Source organism: Ranitomeya variabilis, chromosome 5, assembly GCF_051348905.1.
Source record: "Ranitomeya variabilis isolate aRanVar5 chromosome 5, aRanVar5.hap1, whole genome shotgun sequence".
In the NCBI taxonomy this organism is placed as follows: domain Eukaryota; kingdom Metazoa; phylum Chordata; class Amphibia; order Anura; family Dendrobatidae; genus Ranitomeya; species Ranitomeya variabilis.
Genome location: NC_135236.1, coordinates 4,084,807 through 4,103,016, shown reverse-complemented (window position 1 = coordinate 4,103,016; position 18,210 = coordinate 4,084,807). Strand labels below are relative to the sequence as shown.

At 51.9% G+C, this 18,210-nt stretch overlaps 1 protein-coding gene across 5 annotated transcripts in view; it reads right to left on the bottom strand.

Annotated features, from left to right (window-relative positions):
- Nucleotides 1-16,994, bottom strand: part of TMEM95 (transmembrane protein 95) — a 60,156-nt gene extending 43,162 nt beyond the window's left edge. For 3 of the 5 annotated variants that reach the window (XM_077261472.1, XM_077261469.1, XM_077261473.1), the window contains exons 1-6: nt 16,814-16,994; nt 16,626-16,721; nt 15,342-15,568; nt 15,206-15,262; nt 13,560-13,640; nt 11,524-11,544 (exon numbers count right to left, since the gene is read on the bottom strand). In XM_077261472.1, the coding sequence (XP_077117587.1) occupies nt 11,524-11,544; nt 13,560-13,640; nt 15,206-15,262; nt 15,342-15,568; nt 16,626-16,721; nt 16,814-16,881 (550 nt within the window). In that variant the 5' untranslated portion in view covers nt 16,882-16,994. Of the gene's footprint in view, nt 1-11,523; nt 11,545-13,559; nt 13,641-15,205; nt 15,263-15,341; nt 15,569-15,904; nt 16,126-16,625; nt 16,722-16,813 lie in introns of those variants that run through there. The other 2 variants (XM_077261470.1, XM_077261474.1) reach the window with 2 other exon arrangements.
- Between the last annotated feature and the right edge of the window lie 1,216 nt (nt 16,995-18,210).

Genomic DNA, 18,210 nt, shown 5'->3' with positions numbered 1-18,210 from the left:
GGATCTGATCCCTCCTCTATGTCTAATACAGGGTGGATCTGATCCCTCCTCTATGTCTAATACATGGTGGATCTGATCCCTCTATGTCTAATACAGGGTGGATCTGATCCCTCCTCTATGTCTAATACAGGGAGGATCTGATCACTCTATGTCTAATACAGGGTGGATCTGATCCCTCCCCTATGTCTAATACAGGGTGGATCTGATCCCTCCCCTATGTCTAATACAGGGAGGATCTGATCCCTCCTCTATGTCTAATACAGGGTGGATCTGATCCCTCCCCTATGTCTAATACAGGGTGGATCTGATCCCTCCCCTATGTCTAATACAGGGTGGATCTGATCCCTCCTCTATCTCTAATACAGGGTGGATCTGATCCCTCCTCTATGTCTAATACAGGATGGATCTGATCCCTCTATGTCTAATACAGGGTGGATCTGATCCTTCCTATATGTCTAATATGGGGGGGATCTGATCCTCCTCTGTGTCTAATACAGGGTGGATATGATCCCTCCTCTATGTCTAATACAGGGTGGATCTGATCCCTCCTCTATGACTAATACAGGGTGGATCTGATCCCTCTATGTCTAATACAGGGTGGATCTGATCCCTCTATGTCTAATACAGGGTGGATCTGATCCCTCCTCTATGTCTAATATGGGGGGGATCTGAACCCTCCTCTGTGTCTAATACAGGGTGGATCTGATCCCTCCTCTATGTCTAATACAGGGTGGATCTGATCCCTCCTCTATGTCTAATACAGGGTGGATCTGATCCCTCGTCTATGACTAATACAGGGTGGATCTGATCCCTCCTCTGTGTCTAATACAGGATGGATCTGATCCCTCCCCTATGTGTAATACAGGGAGGATCTGATCCCTCCTCTATGTCTAATACAGGGTGGATCTGATCCCTCCCCTATGTGTAATACAGGGTGGATCTGATCCCTCCCCTATGTCTAATACAGGGTGGATCTGATCCCTCCCCTATGTGTAATACAGGGTGGATCTGATCCCTCCTCTATGTCTAATACAGGGTGGATCTGATCCCTCCCCTATGTGTAATACAGGGTGGATCTGATCCCTCCTCTATGTCTAACACAGGGTGGATCTGATCCCTCTATGTCTAATACAGGGTGGATCTGATCCCTCCCCTATGTGTAATACAGGGTGGATCTGATCCCTCCCCTATGTCTAATACAGGGTGGATCTGATCCCTCCTCTATGTCTAATACAGGGTGGATCTGATCCCTCCTCTATGTCTAATATAGGGTGGATCTGATCCCCCCGATGTGTAATACAGGGAGGATCTGATCCCTCCTCTATGTCTAATACAGGGTGGATCTGATCCCTCTATGTCTAATACAGGATGGATCTGATCCCTCTATGTCTAATACAGGGTGGATCTGATCCCTCCTATATGTCTAATATGGGGGGGATCTGATTCCTCCTCTATGTCTAATACAGGGTGGATCTGATCCCTCCTCTATGTCTAATACAGGGTGGATCTGATCCCTCCCCTATGTCTAATACAGGGTGGATCTGATCCCTCCCCTATGTCTAATACAGGGAGGATCTGATCCCTCCTCTATGTCTAATACAGGGTGGATCTGATCCCTTCTCTGTGTCTAATACAGGATGGATCTGATCCCTCCCCTATGTCTAATACAGGGTGGATCTGATCCCTCCCCTATGTCTAATACAGGGTGGATCTGATCCCTTCTCTGTGTCTAATACAGGGTGGATCTGATCCCTCCCCTATGTCTAATACAGGGTGGATCTGATCCCTCCCCTATGTCTAATACAGGGTGGATCTGATCCCTTCTCTGTGTCTAATACAGGATGGATCTGATCCCTCCCCTATGTCTAATACAGGGTGGATCTGATCCCTCCCCTATGTCTAATACAGGGTGGATCTGATCCCTCCCCTATGTGTAATACAGGGAAGATCTGATCCCTCCTCTATGTCTAATACAGGGTGGATCTGATCCCTCCCCTATGTCTAATACAGGGTGGATCTGATCCCTCCCCTATGTCTAATACAGGATGGATCTGATCCCTCCTCTATGTCTAATACAGGGTGGATCTGATCCCTCCTCTATGTCTAATACAGGGTGGATCTGATCCCTCGTCTATGACTAATACAGGGTGGATCTGATCCCTCCTCTGTGTCTAATACAGGGTGGATCTGATCCCTCCCCTATGTCTAATACAGGGTGGATCTGATCCCTCCTCTATGTCTAATACAGGGTGGATCTGATCCCTCCTCTATGTCTAATACAGGGTGGATCTGATCCCTCCCCTATGTCTAATAAGGAGTGGATCTGATCCCTCCCCTATGTCTAATACAGGGTGGATCTGATCCCTCTATGTCTAATACAGGGTGGATCTGATCCCTCTATGTCTAATACAGGGTGGATCTGATCCCTCCTATATGTCTAATATGGGGGGATCTGATCCCTCCTCTATGTCTAATACAGGGTGGATCTGATCCCTCCTCTATGTCTAATACAGGGTGGATCTGATCCCTCCTCGTCTAATAAGGAGTGGATCTGATCCCTCCTATGTCTAATACAGGGTGGATCTGATCCCTCCTCTATGTCTAATACAGGGTGGATCTGATCCCTCCTCTATGTCTAATACAGGGTGGATCTGATCCCTCCTCTATGTCTAATACAGGGTGGATCTGATCCCTCCTCTATGTCTAATACAGGGTGGATCTGATCCCTCCCCTATGTCTAATACAGGGTGGATCTGATCCCTCCTCTATGTCTAATACAGGGAGGATCTGATCCCTCCTCTATGTCTAATACAGGGTGGATCTGATCCCTCGTCTATGTCTAATACAGGGTGGATCTGATCCCTCCTCTGTGTCTAATACAGGGTAGATCTGATCCCTCCCCTATGTCTAATACAGGGTGGATCTGATCCCTCCTCTATGTCTAATACAGGGTGGATCTGATCCCTCCTCTATGTCTAATACAGGGTGGATCTGATCCCTCCTCTATGTGTAATACAGGGTGGATCTGATCCCTCCCCTATGTCTAATACAGGGTGGATCTGATCCCTCCTCTGTGTCTAATACAGGGTGGATCTGATCCCTCCTCCTTGTCTAATAAGGAGTGGATCTGATCCCTCCTCTGTGTCTAATACAGGGTGGATCTGATCCCTCCTCTATGTCTAATACAGGGTGGATCTGATCCCTCCCCTATGTCTAATACAGGGTGGATCTGATCCCTCCTCTATGTCTAATACAGGGAGGATCTGATCCCTCCTCTATGTCTAATACAGGGTGGATCTGATCCCTCGTCTATGTCTAATACAGGGTGGATCTGATCCCTCCTCTGTGTCTAATACAGGGTAGATCTGATCCCTCCCCTATGTCTAATACAGGGTGGATCTGATCCCTCCTCTATGTCTAATACAGGGAGGATCTGATCCCTCCTCTATGTCTAATACAGGGTGGATCTGATCCCTCGTCTATGTCTAATACAGGGTGGATCTGATCCCTCCTCTGTGTCTAATACAGGGTAGATCTGATCCCTCCCCTATGTCTAATACAGGGTGGATCTGATCCCTCCTCTATGTCTAATACAGGGTGGATCTGATCCCTCCTCTATGTCTAATACAGGGTGGATCTGATCCCTCCTCTATGTGTAATACAGGGTGGATCTGATCCCTCCCCTATGTCTAATACAGGGTGGATCTGATCCCTCCTCTGTGTCTAATACAGGGTGGATCTGATCCCTCCTCCTTGTCTAATAAGGAGTGGATCTGATCCCTTCTCTGTGTCTAATAGAGGGAGGATCTGATCCCTCCTCTATGTCTAATACAGGGTGGATCTGATCCCTCCCCTATGTGTAATTCAGGGTCGATCTGATCCCTCCCCTATGTCTAATACAGGGTGGATCTGATCCCTCCTCTATGTCTAATACAGGGTGGATCTGATCCCTCCCCTATGTCTAATACAGGGTGGATCTGATCCCTCCTCTGTGTCTAATACAGGGTGGATCTGATCCCTCCTCTATGTCTAATACAGGGTGGATCTGATCCCTCCCCTATGTGTAATTCAGGGTGGATCTGATCCCTCCCCTATGTCTAATACAGGGTGGATCTGATCCCTCCCCTATGTCTAATACAGGGAGGATCTGATCCCTCCTCTATGTGTAATACGGGGTGGATCTGATCCCTCGTCTATGACTAATACAGGGTGGATCTGATCCCTCCTCCTTGTCTAATAAGGAGTGGATCTGATCCCTCCTATGTCTAATACAGGGTGGATCTGATCCCTCCCCTATGTGTAATACAGGATGGATCTGATCCCTCCCCTATGTCTAATACAGGGTGGATCTGATCCCTCCTCTGTCTTATACAGGGTGGATCTGATCCCTCCTCTGTGTCTAATACAGGGTGGATCTGATCCCTCCTCTATGTCTAATACAGGGTGGATCTGATCCCTCCTCTATGTCTAATACAGGGTGGATCTGATCCCTCCCCTATGTCTAATACAGGGTGGATCTGATCCCTCCCCTATGTGTAATACAGGATGGATCTGATCCCTCCTCTATGTCTAATACAGGTGGATCTGATCCCTCCCCTATGTCTAATACAGGGTGGATCTGATCCCTCCTCTATGTCTTATACAGGGTGGATCTGATCCCTCCTCTGTGTCTAATACAGGGTGGATCTGATCCCTCCTCTATGTCTAATACAGGGTGGATCTGATCCCTCCTCTATGTCTAATACAGGGTGGATCTGATCCCTCCCCTATGTCTAATACAGGGTGGATCTGATCCCTCCCCTATGTGTAATACAGGATGGATCTGATCCCTCCTCTATGCCTAATACAGGGTGGATCTGATCCCTCCCCTATGTCTAATACAGGGTGGATCTGATCCCTCCTCTATGTCTAATACAGGGTGGATCTGATCCCTCCCCTATGTCTAATAGAGGGTGGATCTGATCCCTCCTCTATGTGTAATACAGGGTGGATCTGATCCCTCCTCTATGTCTAATACAGGGTGGATCTGATCCCTCCCCTATGTCTAATAGAGGGTGGATGTGATCCCTCCTCTATGTCTAATACAGGGTGGATCTGATCCCTCCTCTGTGTCTAATTCGGGGGGATCTGAGTTTCTAATTTTTGGCAGTTTTTGATTCCCATCCATTTGAACATTGTCACTGTCTCCCAGATCTCCTTGTAGGGTCTGCCATAGAAAAGCTTGGATTCAAGTAACGAGCGTCCAAGCATTTTACTGCTCCCTCATCCCTAATGTACCCACAACCTTAAACAGGGAAAGTATAAACGTACCCACAACCTTAAAGAGGGAAAGTATAAACGTACCCACAACACTGAAGAGGGAAAGTACCGTCCGCTTGTGTTACCCTGTGTTTTTTGCAGAGTGCAGGCAGAGGACCTATAAGGTTCTTGAGAAAGCTGGGTGGTGTGTGCTGCTGTGTGACTCGGTGTCGGCAGTTTGCCGGCCGACCAAAACAATAAGTGGTAGCAGCAAGAAGTGTGGTCTGGGTGACGGCACCGGCTGTAGGCGCAGCTCATTGTCGGCCTGTGGTGAGTGCGTGGGAAGCGGAGTCGTCCTGTACAGTCACGTGTTGTTGTGAATTTGGATTCTGGGCTCCCCCGGTGGCCGCTTGTGGAATTGGACTTGTCATCCTCTTTCCTGTTTCACCTGGTTCCATCAGTAGTGGGTGTCGCTATTTAAGCTCATTTCTCTGGTGGTTTCTTGCCGGTCAACAATGTTATCTGATGCCTCTCAGTGCTTGTTCCTGCTTCTAGACAACTACTAGATAAGTTGGACTTTTGTCCATGTTTTGTTTTGCCTATTTGTTCCAGTTCACAGCTGAAGTTTTGTTACTGTGTCTGGAAAGCTCTCGTTGATCAGGGATTGCTACTCTGGCGTTATGAGTTAATGCCAGAGTTTAAGGTAATCTCTGGATGGTGTTTTGTTAGTGTTTTTCTGCTGACCATGAAAGTATACTATCTGTCTTCTGCTATCTAGTAAGCGGACCTCAAATTTGCTAAGACTATTTTCCTGCTGCGTTTGTTGTTTCATCTGAACTCACCGTCATTATATGTGGGGGGCTACTGTCTTCTTTGGAATATTTCTCTAGAGGTGAGCCAGGTCTTATATTTCCCTCTGCTAGCTATTTAGGTCTTAGGCCAGAGCTGGGCATCTAGCGATAAATAGGAAATGCTACCTGGCTATTTCTAGTTGCGCGGCAGGCTTAGTTCATGGTCAGTATAGTTCCATCTTCCGAGAGCTTGTCCCTCTATAGGCTTGCTATGATCTCTGCCTGCAGAGATCATGACAGTTTGACCGGACCAATAAAGTGTTAAAGACCCAGGTTGAGAAAGGAGAGTTATAAGAAGTCTGCTGGAATTTTTTTTTTTTTTTTTTTTTTTTTTTTTTTTCCTCCAGTCTGCCTTGCTGCAGTCTTTTTTCTCTCTCTCCTCCTAATCTCTGTGTGCACCTGACAATAATGGATCTCCAGAGTGTAACTGCGGGTTTGAATAATCTCATCACGAAAGTACAAAATTTACAAGATTTTGTGGTACATGCTCCGGTATCTGAGCCGAGAATTCCTTTGCCGGAGTTTTTCACAGGGAATAGAGCTAGCTTCCAGAATTTCCGAAATAATTGTAAGCTTTATTTGTCCCTGAAGTCTCGTTCAGCTGGAGACCCTGCTCAGCAGGTTAGGATTGTGATTTCCTTGCTCAGGGGTGACCCTCAAGATTGGGCCTTCTCATTGCCAGCAGGGGATCCTGCGTTACGCGATGTGGATGCGTTTTTTCTGGCCTTGGGCTTGCTTTATGAGGAACCTCATTTGGAACTTCAGGCAGAAAAAACTTTGATGGCACTATCTCAGGGGCAAGACGAAGCTGAAGTTTTCTGCCAAAAATTCCGTAAATGGTCTGTGCTTACTCAGTGGAATGAGTGCGCCTTGGCGGCAACTTTCAGAGAAGGTCTCTCTGATGCCGTTAAGGATGTTATGGTGGGGTTCCCTTTGCCTGCAGGTCTGAATGAGTCCATGACAATGGCTATTCAGATTGATAGGCGTCTGCGGGAGCGCAAACCGGTGCACCATCTGGCGGTGTCTATGGAAAAGACGCCAGAAAGTATGCAGTGTGATAGAATTCTGTCCAGGAGCGAGCGACAGAATTTTAGACGGAAGAATGGATTGTGTTTCTATTGTGGGGATTCTACTCATGTTATATCAGCATGCTCTAGGCGTACAAAGAAGCTTGATAAGTCTGTTTCCATTGGCACCATTCAGTCTAAGTTTATTTTGTCTGTAACCCTGATTTGCTCTTTGTCATCCATTGCCACGGACGCCTATGTTGACTCTGGCGCCGCTCTGAGTCTTATGGATTGGTCTTTTGCCAATCGTTGTGGTTTTGATTTAGAGCCTTTGGAGACTCTTATTCCTCTGAAGGGGATTGACTCCACCCCATTGGCTAATAATAAACCACAATACTGGACACAAGTAACCATGCGTATCAATCCGGATCACCAGGAGATTGTTCGTTTCCTGGTGCTGTATAATTTACATGACGATTTGGTACTGGGATTGCCATGGTTGCAGTCTCACAACCCAGTCTTGGACTGGAGAGCAATGTCTGTGTTGAGCTGGGGATGTAAGGGTATTCATGGGGACGTACCTTTGGTTTCTATTTCGTCGTCCATTCCCTCTGAAGTCCCTGAGTTCCTCTCTGATTATCAAGACGTCTTTGACGAACCCAAGCTTGGGTCGTTACCTCCGCACCGTGAGTGCGATTGTGCCATAGATTTGATACCGGGTTGTAAATATCCAAAGGGTCGTTTGTTTAATTTGTCTGTGCCGGAACATGCTGCTATGCGGGAATATATAAAGGAGTCTTTGGAAAAGGGACATATTCGTCCATCTTCTTCTCCCTTGGGAGCTGGGTTTTTCTTTGTCTCAAAAAAAAACGGCTCTTTGAGACCATGTATTGATTATCGGCTTCTGAATAAGATCACTGTTAAGTATCAATACCCATTGCCATTGCTTACTGATTTGTTTGCTCGTATAGAGGGTGCTAAGTGGTTCTCTAAAATTGATCTTCGTGGGGCGTATAATTTGGTGCGGATCAGGCAGGGGGATGAGTGGAAGACCGCATTTAATACGCCCGAGGGCCACTTTGAGTATTTGGTCATGCCTTTTGGTCTTTCTAATGCCCCTTCAGTTTTCCAGTCTTTTATGCATGATATTTTCCGCGATTTTCTGGATAAATTTATGATAATATATCTGGATGATATTCTGATTTTTTCTGATGACTGGGACTCTCATGTCCAGCAGGTCAGGAGAGTTTTTCAGGTTCTGCGGTCTAATTCTTTATGTGTGAAGGGGTCTAAGTGCGTTTTTGGGGTCCAGAAAATTTCCTTTTTGGGGTATATTTTTTCTCCCTCTTCCATTGAGATGGATCCCGTCAAGGTGCAAGCTATTTGTGACTGGACTCAGCCCTCCTCTCTTAAGGGTCTTCAGAGATTTTTGGGCTTTGCCAACTTTTACCGCCGATTTATTGCTGGTTTTTCGGATGTCGTTAAACCACTGACTGATTTGACCAGACAAGGCGCTGATGTTGCTAATTGGTCCCCTCATGCTGTAGAGGCCTTTCAGGAGCTTAAGCGCCGTTTTGCCTCTGCCCCTGTGTTGCGTCAGCCTGATGTGAATCTGCCTTTTCAGGTTGAGGTTGACGCTTCGGAGATCGGAGCTGGGGCAGTGTTGTCGCAGAAAGGTTCCGACTGCCCCGTCATTAGGCCTTGTGCCTTCTTTTCTCGCAAATTTTCGCCCGCAGAGCGGAATTATGATGTTGGGAATCGGGAGCTTTTGGCCATGAAGTGGGCGTTTGAGGAGTGGCGCCATTGGCTCGAGGGGGCTAGGCATCAGGTGGTGGTATTGACTGACCACAAAAATTTGATTTATCTTGAGACTGCCAGACGCCTGAATCCTAGACAGGCGCGCTGGTCTTTATTTTTTTCTCGCTTTAATTTTGTGGTGTCATACCTACCGGGTTCTAAGAATGTTAAGGCAGATGCCCTTTCTAGGAGTTTTGACCCGGACTCTCCTGGTAATTCTGAACCCACAGGTATCCTTAGGGAGGGAGTAATTTTGTCGGCCGTTTCTCCTGATCTGCGGCGGTCCTTGCAAGAGTTTCAGGCGGATAGACCGGATCGTTGTCCGCCTGATAGACTGTTTGTTCCGGATGATTGGACCAGCAGAGTCATCTCTGAGGTACATTCTTCTGCATTGGCAGGTCATCCCGGAATTTTTGGTACCAGGGATTTGGTGGCAAGATCCTTCTGGTGGCCTTCCCTGTCACGAGATGTGCGAGTCTTTGTGCAGTCATGTGACGTTTGTGCTCGGGCCAAGTCTTGTAGTTCTCGGGCTAGCGGACTGCTGTTGCCCTTGCCTTTTCCTAAGAGGCCTTGGACACACATCTCGATGGATTTTATTTCAGATCTGCCTGTTTCCCAGAAGATGTCTGTCATCTGGGTGGTCTGTGACCGTTTCTCTAAAATGGTCCATTTGGTTCCTCTGCCCAAGTTGCCTTCTTCTTCTGAGTTGGTTCCTCTGTTTTTTCAGAATGTTGTCCGATTGCACGGTATTCCTGAGAATATTGTTTCTGACAGAGGTACCCAATTTGTGTCTAGATTTTGGCGGGCATTCTGTGCTAGGATGGGCATAGATTTGTCTTTTTCATCTGCTTTTCACCCTCAGACTAATGGCCAGACCGAGCGGACTAATCAGACCCTTGAGACATATCTGAGGTGTTTTGTCTCTGCTGACCAGGATGATTGGGTTGCTTTTTTGCCATTGGCAGAGTTCGCCCTCAATAATCGGGCCAGTTCTTCCACCTTGGTGTCCCCGTTTTTCTGTAATTCGGGGTTTCACCCTCGATTTTCCTCCGGTCAGGTGGAATCCTCGGATTGTCCTGGAGTGGATGCGGTGGTGGAGAGATTGCATCACATCTGGGGGCAGGTTATGGACAATTTGAAGTTGTCCCAGGAGAAGACTCAGCGTTTTGCCAACCGTCATCGTCGTGTTGGTTCTCGGCTTTGTGTTGGAGATTTAGTGTGGTTGTCTTCTCGTTTTGTCCCTATGAGGGTCTCTTCTCCTAAGTTTAAACCTCGGTTCATCGGCCCTTATAGAATATTGGAGATTCTTAATCCTGTTTCTTTCCGTTTGGACCTCCCTGCGTCCTTTTCCATTCATAACGTTTTTCATCGGTCGTTATTGCGCAGGTATGAGGTACCTGTTGTACCTTCAGTTGAGCCTCCTGCTCCGGTGTTGGTTGAGGGTGAGTTGGAGTACGTTGTGGAGAAAATTTTGGACTCTCGTGTTTCCAGACGGAGACTCCAGTATCTGGTCAACTGGAAGGGTTACGGCCAGGAGGATAATTCTTGGGTCAATGCATCTGATGTTCATGCTTCTGATCTTGTTCGTGCCTTCCATAGGGCTCATCCTGGTCGCCCTGGTGGATCTGGTGAGGGTTCGGTGCCCCCTCCTTGAGGGGGGGGTACTGTTGTGAATTTGGATTCTGGGCTCCCCCGGTGGCCACTTGTGGAATTGGACTTGTCATCCTCTTTCCTGTTTCACCTGGTTCCATCAGTAGTGGGTGTCGCTATTTAAGCTCATTTCTCTGGTGGTTTCTTGCCGGTCAACAATGTTATCTGATGCCTCTCAGTGCTTGTTCCTGCTTCTAGACAACTACTAGATAAGTTGGACTTTTGTCCATGTTTTGTTTTGCCTATTTGTTCCAGTTCACAGCTGAAGTTTTGTTACTGTGTCTGGAAAGCTCTCGTTGATCAGGGATTGCTACTCTGGCGTTATGAGTTAATGCCAGAGTTTAAGGTAATCTCTGGATGGTGTTTTGTTAGTGTTTTTCTGCTGACCATGAAAGTATACTATCTGTCTTCTGCTATCTAGTAAGCGGACCTCAAATTTGCTAAGACTATTTTCCTGCTGCGTTTGTTGTTTCATCTGAACTCACCGTCATTATATGTGGGGGGCTACTGTCTTCTTTGGAATATTTCTCTAGAGGTGAGCCAGGTCTTATATTTCCCTCTGCTAGCTATTTAGGTCTTAGGCCAGAGCTGGGCATCTAGCGATAAATAGGAAATGCTACCTGGCTATTTCTAGTTGCGCGGCAGGCTTAGTTCATGGTCAGTATAGTTTCATCTTCCGAGAGCTTGTCCCTCTATAGGCTTGCTATGATCTCTGCCTGCAGAGATCATGACACGTGTGCAGCGAATGGGCCGGGTTCACTCCAAGTTCTATCTGTATCTTCTCCAGTCACATCCAGAGCTGCGGGCAAGTACAGGATTATGGCTCCGCCCCCGCTTATGTCCTTCCGCAGAGTGGGCAGCATTGCTCTAGGTGCTGGTGATTGTGTATGAGGCCCATCAGGGGGCAGCTGTTATTGTGACCCTTCTCTAGTGCACATACATGACACGTGGCGCCCACTACAGGGGACAGAAGTACTTACTGCACATAGGGGGGCACAGGACTGTGGAGAGAAGAGCACAGAGATTATTACTACTCTCATTAAGGTCAGTCAGCAGTCCTGTGTAACACCCCCTGCCGTGCCAGTCCTGTCTAAGCCTCTCTTGCCCCATCAGTCCATTGTAAGCCTCTTTTGCCCCGTCAGTCCTGTGCAAGCCTCTTTTGCCCCGTCAGTCCTGTGCAAGCCTCTTTTGCCCCGTCAGTCCTGTGTAAGCGTCTCTTGCCCCGTCAGTCCTGTGTAAGCCTCTCTTGCCCCGTCAGTCCTGTGTAAGCCTCTCTTGCCCCATCAGTCCTGTGTAAGCCTCCCTTGCCCCGTCAGTCCTGTGTAAGCCTCTCTTGCCCCATCAGTCCTTTGTAAGCCCCTCTTGCCCCGTCAGTCCTGTGTAAGCCTCTCTTGCCCCGTCAGTCCTGTGTAAGCCTCTCTTGCCCCGTCAGTCCTGTGTAAGCCTCTCTTGCCCCGTCAGTCCTGTGTAAGCCTCTGTTGCCCCGTCAGTCCTGTGTAAGCCTCTCTTGCCCCATCAGTCCTGTGTAAGCCTCTCTTGCCCCGTCAGTCCTGTGTAAGCCTCTGTTGCCCCGTCAGTCCTGTGTAAGTCTCTCTTGCCCCGTCAGTCCTGTGTAAGCCTCTCTTGCCCCATCAGTCTTGTGTAAGCCTCTGTTGCCCCGTCAGTCCTGTGCAAGCCTGTTGCCCCGTCAGTCCCGTGTAAGCCTCTCTTGCCCCATCAGTCCTGTGTAAGCCCCTCTTGCCCCGTCAGTCCTGTGTAAGCCCCTCTTGCCCCGTCAGTCCTGTGTAAGCCCCTCTTGCCCCGTCAGTCCTGTGTGAGCCTCTCTTGCCCCGTCAGTCCTGTGTAACTCTGTCTTGCCCCATCAGTCCCGTGTAAGCCTCTGTTGCCCCGTCAGTCCTGTGTAAGCCTCTCTTGCCCCGTCAGTGCTGTGTAAGCCCCTCTTGCCCCGTCAGTCCCGTGTAAGCCTCTCTTGTCCCGTCAGTCCTGTGTAAGCCCCTCTTGCCCCGTCAGTCCTGTGTAAGCCCCTCTTGCCCCGTCAGTCCTGTGTAAGCCCCTCTTGCCCCGTCAGTCCTGTGTAAGCCCCTCTTGCCCCGTCAGTCCTGTGTAAGCCTCTCTTGCCCCGTCAGTCCTGTGTAACTCTGTCTTGCCCCATCAGTCCCGTGTAAGCCTCTGTTGCCCCGTCAGTCCTATGTAAGCCTCTCTTGCCCCGTCAGTCCTGTGTAAGCCCCTCTTGCCCCGTCAGTCCCGTGTAAGCCTCTCTTGTCCCGTCAGTCCTGTGTAAGCCCCTCTTGCCCCTTCAGTCCTGTGTAAGCCCCTCTTGCCCCGTCAGTCCTGTGTAAGCCCCTCTTGCCCCGTCAGTCCTGTGTAAGCCCCTCTTGCCCCGTCAGTCCTGTGTAAGCCTCTCTTGCCCCGTCAGTCCTGTGTAACTCTGTCTTGCCCCATCAGTCCCGTGTAAGCCTCTCTTGCCCCGTCAGTCCTGTGTAAGCCCCTCTTGCCCCGTCAGTCCCGTGTAAGCCTCTCTTGTCCCGTCAGTCCTGTGTAAGCCCCTCTTGCCCCGTCAGTCCTGTGTAAGCCTCTCTTGCCCCGTCAGTCCTGTGTAACTCTGTCTTGCCCCATCAGTCCCGTGTAAGCCTCTCTTGCCCCGTCAGTCCTGTGTAAGCCCCTCTTGCCCCGCCAGTCCTGTGTAACTCTCTCTTGCCCCGTCAGTCCTGTGTAAGCCTCTGTTGCCCCGTCAGTCCTGTTTAAGCCCCTCTTGCCCCGTCAGTCCTGTGTAAGCCCCTCTTGCCCCGTCAGTCCCGTGTAAGCCTCTCTTGCCCCATCAGTCCTGTGTAAGCCTCTGTTGCCCCGTCAGTCCTGTGTAAGCCTCTGTTGCCCCGTCAGTCCTGTGTAAGCCTCTCTTGCCCCGTCAGTCCTGTGTAAGCCCCTCTTGCCCCGTCAGTCCTGTGTAAGCCTCTTTTGCCCCGTCAGTCCTGTGTAAGCCTCTCTTGTCCCGTGTAAGCCCCTCGGCGGTCCATACCTTCCTTGGTGTACTCCAGCAGTTTCACCTCGTGCAGCCAGTCCCAGTACGCAGCGATTCCCAGCTGGTCTCGGTTGATCTCTGTGGGGGACGCACAGGGTTACTCTGGAGTTGGGGGTCGCTGCCATGTACTACAGGTGCGGCCTGGAGACCCCAGACCCCGGCAGGACGGAGTGTCAGGTCCTGGGCCCGGACCACCAGGGGCTCCCACTAATCAGAATACAACGTAGGAGAACGTGGTCCAATTCTGCGCTGCTGAGCCATGTAGTCCAGAGGTGTTATTACAGGTGGTCTTTATTCAGCGCTTCTGAGGTTCAAACAACTCCTTCATGAGGAGACACCACAACCATTCTAATGATCCTGGTGAAGTTGTTAGAACCTCAGAAGCGCTGAATAAAGACCACCTGTAATAACACCTGTGGACTACATGGTTCAGCAGCGCAGAATTGGACCACGTTCTCTTACGTTGTATTCGGCCGGTCCCTCGTGGATCTGTGGATCTCTCCAGTGCTTGTCTTGAGCGACGTCTGGTGAGGGCTTCACCTTGCACTGACTGATTAATCTCGGATAAAACCCTATTGCGCTATTTTCCTCCAGCAATAACTAATCTGCAGGTGTAAGGAGCAGCTGAGGAGATGGCCGGTGTGTGAGATGATGCGGGATCCCTGCAGGTGGCGCTGTATACAAGGGCGGCCATCATGTCCTGTGCGGGGAAGAGCGGTAAGGGCTGCGGAGTGTGCGGGAGGAGACACAGCGCTGGAGTGGGTGGAGGGCACTGGTGGAGCGTGTGGGGGGTGATGTCGATATAGAGGTATTGCATTGGTGGAGCATGCGGGGGGTTGGCGGCATTGGTGGAGCATGCGGAGGTTGGCGGCATCGGGGGCGTGTAGGGAGGAGTTGGCATCGGTGGAGCATGCGGAGGTTGGCAGTATCGGTGGAGCGTAGGGAGGAGTTGGCGGCATTGGTGGAGCATGCGGGGGTTGGCGGTATCGGTGGAGTATGTGGGGGGTTGGCGGCATCGGAGGAGCGTAGGGAGGAGTTGGCGGTATCGGTGGAGCATGTGGGGGGTTGGCGGCATCGGTGGAGCGTAGGGAGGAGTTGGTGGCATTGGTGGAGCATGCGGAGGTTGGCGGCATCGGTGGAGCGTAGGGAGGGGTTGGTGGCATTGGTGGAGCATGCGGAGGTTGGCGGCATCTGTGGAGCATGCGGAGGTTGGCAGCATCGGTGGAGCGTAGGGAGGGGTTGGCGGCATCGGTGGAGCGTAGGGAGGGGTTGGCGGCATTGGTGGAGCATGCGGGGGTTGGCGGTATCGGTGGAGCGTAGGGAGGAGTTGGCGGCATCGGTGGAGCATGCGGGGGTTGGCGGTATTGGTGGTGCATGCAGAGGTTGGTGGCATTGGTGGAGTGTAGGGAGGAGTTGGCGGCATTGGTGGAGCATGCGGGGGTTGGCGGTACCGGTGGAGCATGCGGAGGTTGGCGGCATCGGTGGAGCGTAGGGAGGAGTTGGCGGCATTGGTGGAGCATGCGGGGGTTGGCGGTATCGGTGGAGCGTAGGGAGGGGTTGGTGGCATCGGTGGAGCGTAGGGAGGGGCTGGCGGCATCGGTGAAGCATGTGGAGGTTGGCGGTGCCGCCGTTCACTTCCTCACCCAGCACTCTGAACACACGATGAGTCTTCTCGGTGATGAACAGCAGGGCGTCCTCCTCTGTAGAGGAGAGGGCAGTCAGTGGCTGTGGTTGGCGCACACCTCGGCGGTGCAGTGTGTGGCATGTTATGGCGCTCACCTAGGCCGTACTTGTGGAAGTTGCGGGGCCCCGGGTGGCGGGTGCAGTTGTCGCTCCCCTTCACGGCTTTATAAGCTTCACATAACTTCTCAAACCTGTTCCTCAGATTCCTGTCGTGACGGCGGCAAAAGACGCAACCGGAGACCGAGGTCAGGAGCAGCAGGACGGGCACCAGGCGCAGGGGCCACATCTGTGAGCAGGGGCCCGACACGGGGGACGTGTGACTGCTGAGGAGAGGAGAGAGGGCATGAACCCGGACAGCACAGGATGGCGGCATTCTTGGTCTCTTGTGCCGTCGCTTTCTGCCGCCAAGTGACGACTTATTCTCCGTCCCGAGCCGTCGCCTCTTTGGATCTCATTTTGGGGTAGATCCGGTAGATCCGGTGTCCTGGTGACTGGTTACATATTTCCGGAGCAGCCGCGCAGTTCGGGGTTAGTTGTGTGTTTGCACGGCCCGGACTCGCACGGACGCCGCAGCGACAAATCTACATTGTTATTAATGTCCTTATTTCTAACAAGACGCGACTTGAACTTTTCAAAAAAGTTTTTCATAATTTTAAAACCTTTTTCTTTCTTAGGACCTTGTGGATCGTTGCGGGACGTGATCCTGCGAGCGTGGGATCCCCGACAGCAGAGTGTCGCAGTGTTACGTCTGCATCCTCTGGAGCCAGGTACAGACTGGGGCTGACGTTCAGTCCTGGCATTTGGAATCACACAGGTCCGTGGTGTCCCCGTCCCCATGAACCAGATGGGATCTATGACTAATATTACCCTGGAGGGAGGAAAGGAAGATCTACGACAAGACCAATATTTCTAATGATCCCCGTGGCTGCTGGGGTGAGTGACGGAGTCAGCGACTTGTACTCCGCCACAACTCTTCACAGTACGGGGGTCCTGAGACCACTGATTGTGTTAACAACGTAGCAGACAAGGCGGCCACGACCAGACCGGCCCTTCTGGAGCCAAGATGACACCCGGCAGACCCTGGGGGCCGCGCTGACCCATCAGTGCCCCGAGGTCACGTCATGGGGGCGACGGCGCACGTTTAATGTCCGTCCTCCGACTGCAACACTCGGGTGGGCGATTACGTCCCCAGTCAGGATCAGCTCACACGTAGCGGCTGAGATGTGGGCGACAGCCGAGCCGCGATTTATGGGGATTGTGGGAACACGGGGGGTCAGCAGGCGCACCGCTCCGCTAGCCGAAACCGCACGGGGCAGGGACCATCCCACCGACTCCTCGGCCCCCCAACGCTGTATCTCTAGTATCAGTGCAGTGACTCACGATAGTCTGTGACGTGCGGCGCAGCGGTGTCCACAGTAACCAGAGGAGACCCAGGACCAGGACCCAAAAAACGTACAGCGCAGGTGTGATGCTGCTCTAGGAACACAAGAGACGAAAATAAAAGACATAAAAACCTCAGAAGACGACAAACCAAGAAAGAAACCTAGGAGGCCCGAGCCTGCCCCAACCTGAGCCGTACTGAGAGGAACCGGACAGATCCAACTGATAAACTGCCGAGAACAGCGGGTGCTGCCATGAGCCTGCACTACTGGTCACCGCCACCAGAGGGAGCCTGCACTACCGGACATCACCACCAGAGGGAGGCTGCATTACCGGACATCACCACCAGAGGGAGCCTGCACTACCGGACATCACCACCAGAGGGAGACTACACTACCGGACATCACCACCAGAGGGAGCCTGCACTACTGGTCACCGCCACCAGAGGGAGCCTGCACTACTGGTCACCGCCACCAGAGGGAGCCTGCACTACTGGTCACCGCCACCAGAGGGAGCCTGCACTACTGGTCACCGCCACCAGAGGGAGCCTGCACTACTGGTCACCGCCACCAGAGGGAGCCTGCACTACTGGTCACCGCCACCAGAGGGAGCCTGCACTACTGGTCACCGCCACCAGAGGGAGCCTGCACTACTGGTCACCGCCACCAGAGGGAGCCTGCACTACTGGTCACCGCCACCAGAGGGAGCCTGCACTACCGGACATCACCACCAGAGGGAGGCTGCATTACCGGACATCACCACCAGAGGGAGCCTGCACTACCGGACATCACCACCAGAGGGAGACTACACTACCGGACATCACCACCAGAGGGAGCCTGCACTACTGGTCACCGCCACCAGAGGGAGCCTGCACTACTGGTCACCGCCACCAGAGGGAGCCTGCACTACTGGTCACCGCCACCAGAGGGAGCCTGCACTACTGGTCACCGCCACCAGAGGGAGCCTGCACTACCGGACATCACCACCAGAGGGAGCCTACACTACCGGACATCACCACCAGAGGGAGCCTGCACTACTGGTCACCGCCACCAGAGGGAGCCTGCACTACTGGTCACCGCCACCAGAGGGAGCCTGCACTACCGGTCACCGCCACCAGAGGGAGCCTGCACTACTGGTTACCGCCACCAGAGGGAGCCTGCACTACTGGTCACCGCCACCAGAGGGAGACTACACTACTGGTCACCGCCACCAGAGGGCGCCTGCACTACCGGACATCGCCACCAGAGGGAGCCTGCACTACTGGTCACCGCCACCAGAGGGAGCCTGCACTACCGGTCACCACCACCAGAGGGAGCCTGCACTACTGGTCACTGCCAACAGAGGGAGCCTGCACTACTGGTCACCGCCACCAGAGGGAGCCTGCACTACCGGTCACCACCACCAGAGGGAGCCTGCACTACTGGTCACCGCCACCAGAGGGAGCCTGCACTACTGGTCACCGCCACCAGAGGGAGCCTGCACTACCGGTCACCGCCACCAGAGGGAGACTGCACTACCGGTCACCGCCACCAGAGGGAGCCTGCACTACTGGTCACCGCCACCAGAGGGAGCCTGCACTACCGGA